The following is a 14,536-nucleotide window of genomic DNA, read 5'->3' on the forward strand; positions in this document are numbered from 1 at the left end:
ATGGGCCTTTGGCCTGATCCAACATTGGCATCTCTTATGTTCTTATGTTCTTATAGTGTGCATGCACACCAAAGCTTATACCCAGAATTAAACTTCGTTGGTCTTAAAAGGTGTCACTGGACTCAGAACTTTGTTCCACACACATAAACAGTTTGACTGGTAGAACTTCTTTCTTACTTCTTAGGATTTCCCCTTCAGTATATTAAGAGCCAAGCTTTGGCTGGTGAAGACAGTCAAAACAGGATTGCATCTGGATTCCTGTTCCCACCACTACAAATATTTTCCTGTTCATGCATATATTTTCTTACTTGTGCCAATATCTTTGTTAATTTTGTTTTTGCTATTTACCTTTAGCCACATTTTGTCATTCCCGTAGATGTTACTTTTTGTTACTTGTTTAATCTTCTCTGGGGTAAATCATTGCTTGCGTGTTCTCTTATCACAGTGTATTGTGATTTTGGTTTAAGTTACTAGCAGTCCCAAATTGTGATCTTAAATTTTGGTTTTTATGGATTTTATTTATGGATTTTATCTAAGCCACTGTGAGCTCCGTGAGGAAGAAAGGCAGCTTATTTTAAATATATAAATTAAATAAATACTCTCAGGGAATTATGAAGGTACAGGAACTTTGGGAAAAAATGTACTTTCTACACTTGCAGTCTAAAGCGGAACAGACTATTCCACCACCTCAGAACTCCGCTCACATTACTACCTCATTCTGCTTCACACAGAGACCATGCCTGAGTGATGGCAAAGGTGTATCAGCTTTATTCTGATGTAATAGTCCTGGCTTCCCCCAAAGAATTGTGGGACTCTCAAGCTGTGAGGGTATGAGGAATTCTGAGAGAAATTCCTACGCTCACCTACCCCCTCACAGAACTACAGTTCCCAGAGTTGCCTGCTAAAGGGATGTGACTATTAAAGTGGGTTGAGCCTGTCCTGCAGAATTGCACATAATGGTTAGCACCAGGACTATTTTTGGGCAGGAACGCACAGGAACGGAGTTCCGGCTGGCCCCCAAGTTGACCACGCCCAGCAGGAACTCATTAGCATAATAGGCCACACCCAATAGCAGAAACTCATTAGGATTGGCTACATTAGGGGTGTGGCCTAACATGCAAAGGAGTTCCTGCTGCAAAAAAAGCCCTAGGTTTTGACAACAAACAAGGTAAACAGATTAAGAAGCAAAAGGTGGGTGTGGCTGGATGACTATACTTCTGGTAACATGGGGGTGCAGCCTAATATGCTAATGAGCTATGCTCTCATGGGTGTGGCTGGATATGCTAATGAGTTTCTGTTGTTGGGTGTGTCCTATTATGCTAATGAGTTCCTGATGCGCTTTTTCTACAAAAAAAGCCCTGGTTAGCACGCATGTGATTGCTTTCTGAGCTGACCCCAATCAGCACATGAGTGTGGAAAAGTAAGTATCAGAATTGGTTACTTCAAGGGACTTTTCTGGAGACAATCCTTTGTGCAGGGTATTTCTGTTATGTTACACTCCCGGGAAAAGTACGTGTTTTCCACAAGGCTCATCTACTTGTGCAGATAAATGTCATGGTACAAACTTGCTCAGACCGCACTGATTCCAACAGCAGATGAAGGGATCCTTGCCCTGTCCACAGAAAGTCAGCACCTCATGGAAAGGCCTTTTCCTTGATGAGCTAGCTTTCTGCATGGAGGGAGTTTATTTTAGATAAGATTTGTCATCCGTTCCAGAAATCTGAAACAAAACCATTCCCAATTTCTTCAGATCTAACTCAGCCCCCAGTTAAGGATGAGAACTACAACAAATCACAGTCCTACTAACCTACTTGTAAAAATGGAATAGTGATGAACCTACCTCAGGCTTCTTCTAATGACGAAAAACAATTTAAAAAAAAAGCCCCTCTAAAGCATTTTACACCATGAAAATGCTCCATGAAATAAAAAGCTACACCTCAAACGGGCAAACCTCAAACCATCACCACGACTACACAATTTGGATCCATGCAGTATGTGAGTCAGCCTTCAGCTACAGGACTTAAAACCGCTTCCAGTGGAAGCGGTTAATGAAAAAAGCAGCAAGCGTCCCAATGGAGCAGCCAGCAGCCGGACAGCCAGAGAATATCCCCTGCTCATTTCAAGCAAAAACATGACCAAAGTACAGACGACATGGCAAACACCAGCAGTTGCAGCAACCTGCTTAGTAAACGAACAGCACATATAAAGACACACACAAAAAAAAAACAAGCAAAGAGAGATGGAAAAAGCCTCCTACAGCACTCAAGAGATATCTTTTCCCCTCTCCCAGAGAGCCAGTTTGGTGTAGTGGTTAAGTGTGCGGACTCAAATCTGGGAGAACCAGGTTTGATTCCCCACTCCTCCACTTGCACCTGCTGATGTGACCTTGGGTCAGTCACAAGCTCTGGCACAGCTGTCCTTGAAAAAGAGCAGTTTGTCTCAGAGTTCTCTCAGCCCCACCCACCTCACAGGGTGTCTGTTATGGGGAGGGGAAGGGAGAGGAGTTTGTAAGCCGCTCTGAGACTCCAAGTGAAGGGCGGGGTATAAATCCAATCTCTTCTTCTTCTTCTTCTTAAGGTAGGCCTGAAAACATGAAGCTACCTTATACTGAAACAGACCCTTGGTCCATCGAAGCCAGTATTTGTCCAGCCAGACTGGCAGAGGCTCTCCGGGGTCTCAGGCAGAAGTCTTCCTTTTAACTGGAGATGCCGGGGATCGCACCTGGGACCTTCTGCGTGCCAAGCAGATGCTCTGCCACTGAGCCATAGACCCTCACCTAACATATGAATCCCCCTCTCCACTTCCAGACTCTTAAGGAAAGCTTCCTGCTTCACAATTTCCTCACACTCACAGGGATGTGTTGCTTTGTCACGTGATACCGCTTCCTTTACGGTCAGAGTGGTGCTGGGAGGGTGCAGGGTTGCCATTTGAGGGTTGGGAAATTACTGGACGTCTGGGGGACAGCAGGCTTTGGGGAAGGGAGGGACCTCAGTGGGCTATAATGCCAAAGAGTCCACCCTCCAGAGGACCTGGTCTCTGTCGTCTGGAGAGCAGTTGAAATTGTGGGAGATCTCCAGGCCCCGCCTTGAGGTTGGCAACCCTCGGGGTGTGGCATCATCTGAGAGGCGGGTGACAGTTTCTAAGAGCCTTACTGTGAAATTCTGATCAGCCACGAAGTGGCCTCGAACAACTGCCTATTGTTGTAGCCGTACTGACTTCGCAGGATGGCAGCATGGATAGAAACTGCCTGGATGTTAGTCAGCCTTGGTACAGAAAATCACAGTTACACTGTTTTAATGCTCTGGGGTTTCTTCTGGCTGGGTTTTCAATGGTTTGTCAATTTTTTAATGTTTTTTGTATTATCTTGCTTTATTTTTGTGATCTCCTCAAGCAGATATTTGAAAAGGTGGGGTGTATGAGTGTCCGTCTGTCAATCTATCCATCCAACCCATCCATCATCTATCCATCTATCTATCATCCATCTATCAATCATCTATCTATCAATCCATCCATCCATCATCTATCCATGATCTGTCTATCCATATATCAATCATCTATCTTATCTATCAATCATCCAATTGCCAATCTATCTATCTACCCATCCATCAATCATCTATCCATGATCTGTCTATCCATATATCAATCAACTATCTTATCTATCAATCATCCAATTGCCAATCTATCCACCCATCCATCGATCATCTATTCATGATCTGTCTATCAGTCATCTATCTATCAATCCATCCATCAATCGTCCATCTATCCATCCATTCGTCCATCCATCCATCCATCGTTTATCCATCCATCCATCGTCCATCGTCCGTCTATCAATCCATCCATCGTCCATCCATCCATCTATCCTTCCATCATCCATTTATCCATCATCCATCCATCCATCCATCGTCCATCCATCCATCCATCCACCCACCCATCATCCATCCATCTATCCATCCATCGTCCATCCATCCATCCATCCATCCATCCATCCATCTATCCATTCATCCATCCCTCCATCCATCATCCCTCCATCCATCATCCATCATCCGTCCATCTATCATCCATCAATCCATCCATCATCCATCCATCATCCTTCCATCCATCCATCCATATCCATCCATCCATCCATCATCCATCCATCCATCCATCTGCCGTTCACTCTTCCACAGCCTAGTCCTCCCCACAAGGCTTCTGGGAGAAAATAAAAGGAAATACGCTTACCCTTGCATGCCCTTCTAAGCTCTTTGTAGAAAAAATACATATTAAACCGTGATTAAAATGTGGAATTTCCTGCCAGAGGATGTAGTGACGACCACAGGCATACACAGCTTTAAAAGTGGGATTAGACAGATTCATGGACGACAGATTTATCAGTGGATACTAGCCATGATGACTGAGGGGGAGCCACCCTGAGCCTGCTCTGCAGGGAGGGCGGGATACAAATCTGACAATAAATAAATCTCTGAATGCCAGGACCAGGAGGCAACATCAGGGGAAGGCCTCAGCCTCTATGCCCTGTTGTTGGTCCTCCAGAGTAACTGGTTGGCCACTGAGTGAGACAGGATGCTGGACTAGATGGACCACTGGTCTGATCCAGCAGGGCTCTTCTGATGTTCATTTCATCGTTAATACTGAAAAGTGAGGCACAGTAGCCAAGATGGTTTGAGTCCAGGCACTGTTTATCCCAAGGCTGGTTCACACAGGGACGTTCTCGACATGACTCCCAGACAAGCACATAAACTGTCCCTGTCCCAAAAAGTATTGTATCTGAGTGGACATGAAGTGTGATGGTTCTGTCTCCAATGGCTCAGTCACCCAAAGTCATCACCAACTGATAACTGGTGAACGTGAAACGGCCTTAGAAATGCAAGAGGCTGTCTTACACCGTGGGTTTATCCCATATGCATGGGACACAGTAAGGTAGAGAAAGAAGTCCTTTTCTCCCTTTCTCACATAATTCAAGAACTCGTGGGCACTCCATGAAATTGCTGAGCAGTCGGGTTAGAATGGATAAAACAAAGTCTTTCTTCACCCAAAGAGTGATTAACACATGGAATTCACTGGCCACAGGAGGTGGCGGCAGCTACAAGCATGGATGGCTTCAAGAGGGAATTATAGAAGCGCATGGAGCAGAAGTCCATCAGTGGCTATTAGCCACAATGTACAGATAGGAACTCTCAGTCTGGGGCAAGGGATGCTCTGTATTCTTGGTGCTTGGGGGGGGGCAACAGTGGGAGGGCTTCCAGTGCCGTGGCCCCACTGCTGGACCTCCTGATGGCACCTGGTATTTTTGGCCACTGTGTGACAGAGTGGGGTACTGAATGGGCCATTGGCCTGATCCAACATTGGCTTCTCTTATGTTCCTATGTCTGCCCAGCCCACTCTTGCCTACCCTGACCGGCAGTGGCTTCCCAAGGTCTCAGGCAAAGGTTTCCCCAGTCCTGTACACCAGAGATGTCTCCAACATGCAAAGCATATGCCCTGCCACTGCTCCAGGGCCCTTCTCTTCAGAGTTTGCAAAGCCCCAGTTTCTCTTTGCAGTGAGTGAAAATACTGGCAAAGAGGCAGGCTTTGCTAATCTTACCATGTGCCTTAAACCAACGGCCAGAGCTTCGCTGAGAAGCGCTTAGGACGACGTGGCTACTAAACCTTCTATGTCCTAGAACGAACGTTTCAAAAAAAAAAAAAGAGGCAAACACAAATAAAAGAAACGGCAACACAAAACGCTTGGACGGCAGTATAAAAAACAACAACACAAGATCAACCCCAAGGCAAATTTTAAAAGGGGGGGGGAAAGAATATTTTTTGAAAAGCAAATGGGATGTCCAAACCAAACGGAAAGGTTGTCTTGTGAAGGCTGCTTACCTCTTCCTTCTTTGGCCAGAAGGGCCTGCAGGCAAAAGCAACAAACACGATCCCAAGAATGACTCCCAGGGCCATGATGATATAGGGAATGCTGGTCAGTAAAGAAGATTCGAGCAGAGCGACCTTCAGTTTCCCTGCAGAATCATCATCCAGCACGACACTCTGGAAGGATGAAGACAAAGGATATCACCTTCCTTCCCCTTTCCACTCTGGTCAAGTATGATTTAGGGCAGTGCCAAGTTTCTGACGCTGTTTGAACGTGGAGCTCCCCTTTTGCATTTTTGCGGACTTTTTGCCCCATCACCAAAGATTCATCCCCTCCAAGATTCAGAGATTCTCATGAGGGCCTAACGACACACAGCGCTTGCACACACCCCTGAATAACCCACTTTAGCAATCATTTGCAAGTTGTTTTTGCCATTTCACACAGCAGATTCCGGTTGCAAAGTGCACTGAAAGTGGACTACTCAGCATGTGTCTTAGGGCTTTTCTGCATTTTTCTCCCTTGTAACATCCTTTTTCTTGGGGAGGAGGGGCCGTTCTGCGTCTTGCGCCCTCTAGTGGTCGATTCAATGTCACACATGTCTATGTCCAGCAGAAATACCTGCTGTTTAAATCTGCAGGGAGATATGCCGGACATAACCCTGTGTGAGACCGAATCGACCACTAGAGGAAGTTAAACACGTGTGGAACGGAAAAACCCTCCCAAAGAAACAAGAAGTTACATCGAGGAAAATAAGAATGCAGAAAAGCCCTTAGTTACCTGGTTTACAGGTCTGCCCTGGGTCCTGTCAAGCAGACACGTCCTGTGAGTTCTCTACGGAAAGTTAGATTCCAATTCCGATTGGGACCGTGGTGCACCGGGGGGAAGAGACACTAAGCCTTCCACCCTGAAATAGCCCCAGGGATCTACTAAATGCCCATTTAGGAAGATTCCATGTCACCCATTGGGTACATGCGGAGCCCAACAGTACACATACGTTTTCTAAACAGGGGAAGATACCACTTCTCCGGGACCATTTCAAGCTGGGAAACTGATATGGGTGGAGAGCTTAAATCCCCTCCCCTACACTGCGGTGGCTCAAGTGGTTAAGACGCTGAACTGCAGGCTGTGGAAGGTCGGTAGTTCTGCAGTTCAAGACCCGAGTGTGCCGCATGACGGAGTGAGCTCCCGTCTCTAGTTCCAGCTCCTGCCAACCTAGCAGTTCGAAAGCAAGAAATTGCAAGTAGATAAATAGGTACCACTTCAGTGGGAAGGTAACAGCGTTCCGTGCGCCTTGGTGTTTAGTCATGCCGGCCACATGACCACGGAAATGTCCACGGAAATGGCCCCGTGGAACTGTAACAAGTCCAGCAAGGCCCTGCTGTCCTCCGGGAGGTCATTCCATCAATATGGGGCTGCCACAGAGAAGGCCCTGGCCCTCGTCACCACTAGCCTGGCTTCTCTAGGGCCTGGAACGGCCAAACGATTTTGCAACCCTGACCGTAGTGCTCTCTGGGGATCATGTGGGGAAAGGCGGTCCCTTAGGTAGATAGGTCCCTGACCATGTAGGGCTTTAAAGGTGAGAACCAGCACCTTGAACCGAATCCGGTATGCTATAGGCAGCCAGCGCAGTGCTTTTAGGGAAGGCTGGATGTGCCCCCGCATAATAATAATAATATTATTATTCTTACTTACCTCATTTAAATGAAATATCGGGAAAACCAGTGTTCTGATATTGCCTGTTTGACTAAAAGAAGATGAGATAGTGGTTAAGGCACTGGTGTTCTGAAGGGATCTCATGCAAGCCACTGCATCTTCACAATGAGATATCAGGAGATCAAGTCAGAGAGTGAAAAAGTACCATGGTCCCAGGGTATGTTTGGAGGTCACCGGATATAAAATATTCCTAGTGACTTATCAGGTGTGGGTCTGATTGGCAACTGTATAGGACAAGGTTCCCCTACCTGTTTGAGCCTACAGGCACCTCTGAAATTCTGACACAGCATGGTGGGCACAGGTACAAAATGGCTGGCACAAAATGGTTGCCAGGCTCGGTGCGAGCCACCCACAAAATGGCTGCCGCAGCTTACCTTCATTCACAAAGTGAAGATCCTTGTGCTTTGGTGACAGCGGCTGCCAAAGTGACATTTTTTAAAAATTTGCACAGCCAATCAAAAATTGCCCTGACCTGGATCGCCAAGGCAAGCCAGAACTTGTCAGATCTCGGAAGCTAAGCAGGGTCGACTCTGGCAAGTACTTGGGTGGGAGACCTCCTTGAAATACCAGCAGTCGGGGGCAGGCTTTATTCAGCCACCTCTCTGAATATCCTCCAGGCCCCCAGTAGGGGTCAGTCACCAGAGGTCACCATGACTTCCAGGTGCACACACACACAGAGACGCACAGACATATAAAAAAAAATTTAAAACCCAAAATCCAATGGCCAATCAGAAGTCTTGCTGGGCAAAAGCCCCAGCTGGCTGCATCCCCTTTCTAAAAACACTTGGTGGGCGCCAGGAAAGGTGTTGGCAGGCGCCATTTTGCCCACATACACCACACTGGATGCTCCCTCTAAGCTGTGGAGTCTTGTGAGCAAAAATTCTACTTTGTGAGCTGCTGGAGAGCCAGTTTGTTTGGTGTAGTGGTTAAATGCGCGGACTCTAATCTGGGAGAACCGGGTTCGATTCCCCACTCCTCCACTTGCACCTGGCTGGATGACCTTGGGCAAGCCATAATCCTGGCACAGCTGTTCTTGAAAAAGAGCCGTTTCTGTCAGAGCTCTCTCAGCCCCACCTACCTCACCGGGTGTCTGTTGTGGGAAGGGGAAGGGAAAGGAGTTTGTAAGTCACTCTGAAACACCTTTGGGTAGTGAAGGGCGGGGTATAAATCCAATCTCTTCTTCTTCTTCTTCTTCTTCTGGCATTAAAGTTGTGAGCAAGCGATTTGGCTGCTGCATAAATCAGTTTGCTCTGGAGCCCTCCCCCCTGAGCTAAGGCAAAAATGCGTGAGCCGGAGGCTAAAAAAAACTGTGAACCAGCTCACACTAAACTCAGCTCAGAGGGAACACCGGTGGAGATCCCTGGTACATGAAGTCTCTTGGGAAAACCCCATGTATGCCTCCTTGGACTTCATGAAGGATGGAAAGTTGGGATTTAAATTGTAACAGATAAATAAAGCCCACCTGTGCATAATCCAGCAGAGCAGAAGGGGGTTATCAGATCACGGGGAGAAGAAAAGCTTGTGGCAGCCATGTCTACTAGGGTTGGCAGGGAAGGCCTGGCAACTGGTGGGGGGGCGCTTACCTGGTGGGTGGGGCTCGCCAGCAACGTCACACCCACAACACTCCCTGCGTGACTGGAAGTGACGTCAGCACGTTGCCAGGAATGCGCTAGCATTTGGGCAAAACTCCGTGGTTTAACCCTACAGCGTTGCCCAAATGCTAGAGTGTCCCCGGCATTGGGCTGATGTCACTTCCGGGCGCACAGTGTGTAAGACCGTGCAGCCAATAGCCTGGAGTTTCCTCCCCATTCCCCCCCCCCCCCGCCAGCCAGCTGAACATTGGTGGGGAGCTATGACCAATGGGCAACAAAAGGAAAGGTCTTAAGAACACTGTTCATAGCTTTTAGCCTCATGAGCCAGCTGGTTGCCTACAAAGCCATCCATGGCGGGCTCCTCCATGTGGATCTTCCTGGGTTTCTTTCTGTTGCTCTCTCAGTGGCACTGATAAGCCAATGGAGGAGGAGGAGGAGGAAGAAGAATAAGAGGAGGAGGAGGAGACTGGATTTATACTCCACCCTTCACTCTGAGTCTCAGAGCAGCTTACAGTCTCCTTTCCCTTCCCCCCACCACCACAGACACCCCGTGAGGTAGGTGGGGCTGAGAGAGCTCTTTCGAGGACTGCCCTTGAGAGAACAGCTCTGAGAGAGCTTGTGACTGACCCAAGGTCACACCAGCAGCTGCATGTGGAGGCGTGGGGAAATCAAACCCGGCTCTCCCAGATTAGAGTCCACGCTCCTAACCGCTACAACCAAACTGGCCCGACTGTGCATGCATTACACCCAACGCACATACAATCTGTGTACAGGGTATGCCTGATTTTTAATTTGCATGTGCACCGAGTAATCCTTACGTGACGCAGGCTCCTCCTCGTCAGATGCAGAGGCCGAAGACACAGAGGCGGCAGCAGACGAGCATGTAATGCCTCTGCAGGAGGAAGCGATTCAGACACACCCAGGAGCAATTTTTGGCGTGGAAGGAGTCGTCCCAGGAGTCAGATTCAAGCTCCTTACCCTGGAGAACAGCCCTGACTTCTGACTCAGAGTTGGACACGGAAGCCTCCACCCCAGAGCCGGATACAGCACCAGACGCCTGTCCCCCAAACCCTCAGGCCTTTCAAAGGGCGATTCCGCATTGGCTTTTCCCTCCATTGTTTTACCAAAGGTGCAGCTCAAAACCACATTCCAATACCCCGGGGCAACACCGGACTGACCGCGAAGTCACCCCTGAATGTCCACAACTCTATGCAGAAGGTACCATAAAACCCAATGATCAACTAAAGTGAAAGCGGCATGCAGTGTAGAAGCAGTGTTCCCTCTAAGCTGAGTTAGTGTGAGCCAGCTCACAGTTTTTTAGCCTCCGGCTCACACCTTTTTGTATTCGCTCAGGAAGGATGTGGCTCCAGAGCAAACGGATTTACGCAGCGGCCAAATCGCTCGCTCACATCTTTAATGCCAACGGCTCACAGAGCAGAATTTTTGCTCACAAGACACAACAGCTCAGAGGGAGCGTTGCTGACGATTTACTGACATCACTTCTGGCCGCAGAGGATGTGACGTCATAACATCACTGGTGATGTTATTATGTTGCTGATGAGGCCCCCTGTCAACTGTAAGTCCCCTCTGCGTGGCAACTCTATGACACAGCACAGCTGGCGCCAGGGCCTGGCTTCCTGGGCCTCAGAGGCTTTAGCAGGGTGATGCATGGATTTCTTTAGGTCATGATTTCCCTGCCTCTCTTACTTCCTTCCGTCCCGCAAGACATGACAGTTTTTCGTCCACAATACCCAAAATGGCTGGGAGGGAGAGAAGAAGAGATTGGATTTACATCCTGCCCTTCACTACCCGAAGGAGTCTCAGAGTGGCTTACAAACTCCTTTCTCTTCCCCTCCCCACAACAGACACCCTGTGAGGTAAAAGAAGAAGAAGAGGAGGAGATTGGATTTATACCCCGTACTTCACTACCCAAAGGAGTCTCAGAGTGGCTTACAAACTCCTTTCCCTCCCCCCCCCACAACAGACACCCTGTGAGGTAGGCGGGGCTGAGAGAGCTCTGACAGAAACTGCTCTTTTTTCAAGAACAGCTCTTATCAGAACTACGGCTTGCCCAAGGTCATCCAGCCAGGTGCATGTGGAGGAGTGGGGAATCAAACCCGGTTCTCCCAGATTAGAGTCCGCGCATTTAACCACTACACCAAACTGGCTCTCAGAGCCAAAGAGGGAAGGATGGAAAGTGCCAGGCAAACCCCAGCTGACCAAAATCCCACAGAAACAGGAAGGAAGGAGAGAAGAAGTGTTTAAGGAACTGCTGTATGAACAAAACAAGATTAACAAACTACTGCGGATACGTGAGAATGTTCCATCCTATCTACCTCATGTTTTTATCCAGTGAGGCGTCTGTGGCTCTCCCGTTCTACATTTTATCCTCACACCACCACTGTGAGGTGGGTTAGGCAAAGAGGAGGAGGAGGAGGGGGAGGAAGAGGAGATTGGATTTATACCCCGCCCTTCACTACCTGAAGCTCAGAGCGGCTTACGATCACTGCTCCCTCTAAGCTGAGTTAGTGTGAGCTAGCTCACAGTTTTTTAGCCTCCGGCTCACACATTTTTGTCTTCGCTCAGGAAGGACGGCTCCAGAGCAAAGTAATCTATGCAGCAGCCGAATCGCTCGCTCACAACTTTAATGCCGGCAGCTCGCAAAGCAGAACTTTTGCTCACAAGACTCCACAGCTTACAGGGAGCGCTGCTTACAATCTCCTTTCCCTTCCCCTCCCCACAACAAACACCCTGTGAGGTAAATGGGGCTGAGAGAGCTCTTTCGAGGACTGCTGTGAAGGAACTTGTAACTGACCCAAGGTCACACCAGGTGGCCGCATGTGGAGGAGTGGGGAGTCAAGCCCGGTTCTCCCAGATTAGAGTCCGCCACTCTTAACCACTACACCAAACTGTCTCTCAGAAGGTCAGCTGGCTGGCCAAAGGTCACCCAGAGAGCTGAGTGGCGGGAGTGGAGATCTGGACCAGGATCCAAGCTGAACCAACACCTCACACTGACTCTCCCTTTCACAATCCCATGAGGAGTCAGTGGTCAAGGGCCAAGGCTCTTAACCTGACAACCGCACTCCGCTGCTGCAGGGAAGCCCGGTCTTCCTCATGAACTCCAAAGTGAAATCAGCTCCCCTGTCTATTTATTTTTTATCCTGCTGTCCCAAAGAGTTCGGGGCTTTTGTTCATAGTTCTCTCCTCCTCTATATACAGAGGAGGCACCCTGGGGTCTAATGAACATGTCCAGAAGAGGGCAACCAGGATGGTGAGAGGAAGAAGAAGAGGAAGAAGAGATTGGATTTATACCCCGCCCTTCACTACCCAAAGGAGTCTCAGAGCGGCTTACAAACTCCTTTCCCTTCCCCTCCCCACAACAGACACCCTGTGAGGTAGGTGGGGCTGAGGGAGCTCTTGACAGAAACTGCTCTTTTTCAAGGACAGCTCTTATCAGAACTACTGCTTGCCCAAGGTCATCCAGCCAGGTGCAAGTGGAGGAGTGGGGGATCAAACCCGGTTCTCCCAGATTAGAGTCCGTGCACTTAACCACTACACCAAACTGGCTCTCTGGAGAGGGTTAGAATCCAAATGAGGAAAGGCTGAAAGAGTTGGGGATGTTTAGCCTGGGAAAGAGAAGGCTTAGAGGGGACATGATGGCAGTCTACAAATATTCAAAGGGCTGTCATGTAGAAGATGGAGCAGATCTATTCTCTTTTGCTCCGGATTGCAAGACTAGATCTAATGGGTGGAAATGACAAGGGAGTCGATACCGGCTAAATATCACGAGAAACTTCCTAACTGTCAGAGTGGTTGAGCAGTGGAACGGACTGCCTCAGGAGGTGGTGGATGCTCCTTCGCTGGACATTTTCAAGCGGAGGCTGGACGACCATCTTTTGGGTATGTTGTAGGGCTATCTTTCGGCTATGTGCCTGCAGAGTTCAGGGGGTTGGACTAGATGACCTGCAAGGTACCTTCCAACTCGAACATTCTATGATTCTGTGATTCTATGAACTTCCTGGTTTCTCTGCGTGCTTCAGAATGTTAAAAAAGACAGGATACATGCATGTTTGTGAGACAGACAGAAAAGCACTTGGCAGACAAGAACAGACAATTCATGAGCTGCACACAGCACACAGAGTTGTTCAGGCCTGCTGCAGATCCCTGCAATTTGAGCAGGCGTGCCCTTAAATGATGATCATAAGAACATAAGAAAAGCCCCAGACCAATAGTCCATCTAGTCTCACCCAGTGGCCAACCATTTCCCCTGGATGGGCAACAACGGGGCATAGAGGCAGAGGCCTTCCCCTGATGTTGACTCCTGGCTCTCAGATTCAGAGGATTGGTGTCTCTGAATGCAGAGGTTCCCCTCAGTCACCTGGGCTAGCAGCCATTGACAGACTTCTCTTTCACGAATCTATCTAATCCTCCTTTAAAGCTGTTTATTCCTGTGGCCATCCCGAAGTCCTCTGGCAGCGAATTCCACATTTTAATAGCTCTCTGTGTAAAGTAGTATTTCCTTTTGTCTGCCCCGACCCTACTGCCCGTCAGCTTCATTGGATGCCCTCATGTTCTAGTATTTTGGGAGAGGGAGAAAAAGTTATCTTGGTCAACTCTCTCCACCCGAAGCATAATTTTATAAACTACTATCATGACCCCCCACCCTTTAGTCATCTCTTTTCTAAACTGAAAAGTCCCAGTCTCTTCGGCCTTCCAGGAGGAGGAAACAGACAGATTTCCAAACCTGGGTAACGGCCGTTAGTAATGTCGCCCAGAGCAGAGGTACACCCTTTTTAAGCCCATTAAAGTCAATGTGCTTAGAAGGGTGTAACTTGCACTGAAGGCAAGAGAAGAGGTTCATCCAGATCCACAGCCAGAGATTTTGTGGTGATTCCTGTCAATCATCCTAATACCTTTGGAGTCACTGGGCAGGATACCAAAAGCCATTCGTAGGCTCACATCTTACCAAGGAACTGGGAAGAATACGTAGCCCTGCATTTTCCCTTATATTTCCGTATTTTTTCATTCATTCATTCATTCATTCATTCATTCATTCATTCATTCATTCATTCATTCATTCGCTGCATGCTCCAGCAAACCACTTGGGGAAGCTTACAAAAACACAATAAAACCCTGAACAGTAAAGAAACAGAGCAGCCACAACAAGCAATAGCATCCGAGGGCAAGAATTACAATTTTCAAAGGCAACCCCATAGAATTACAAAGTTGGAAGGGACCTTCGGGGTCATCTAGTCCAACCCCCTGCACAATGCAGGAAATTCACAAATGCCCCCCCCAACACACACACACACACTCCCAGTGACCCTTGCTCCATGCCAAGAAGATGGCAAAAAAACAAACAACCCCCCCCCCCCCCCCAGCC

General features: G+C 48.3%; 1 protein-coding gene across 2 annotated transcripts in view; it reads right to left on the reverse strand.

Moving 5' to 3' along the window:
* Nucleotides 1-14,536, reverse strand: part of SCARB2 (scavenger receptor class B member 2) — a 77,770-nt gene that overhangs the window by 5,560 nt on the left and 57,674 nt on the right. The window contains exons 10-12 of one of the 2 annotated variants that reach the window (XM_015427125.1): nt 7,541-7,592; nt 5,863-6,024; nt 5,582-5,656 (exon numbers count right to left, since the gene is read on the reverse strand). In XM_015427125.1, the coding sequence (XP_015282611.1) occupies nt 5,624-5,656; nt 5,863-6,024; nt 7,541-7,592 (247 nt within the window). In that variant the 3' untranslated portion in view covers nt 5,582-5,623. The remainder of the gene's footprint in view (nt 1-5,581; nt 5,657-5,862; nt 6,025-7,540; nt 7,593-14,536) is intronic. The other variant, XM_015427124.1, reaches the window with a different exon arrangement.

The sequence above is a fragment of the Gekko japonicus genome, unplaced genomic scaffold (assembly GCF_001447785.1).
Source record: "Gekko japonicus isolate JY-2015 unplaced genomic scaffold, Gekko_japonicus_V1.1 scaffold565, whole genome shotgun sequence".
Lineage (NCBI taxonomy): Eukaryota > Metazoa > Chordata > Lepidosauria > Squamata > Gekkonidae > Gekko > Gekko japonicus.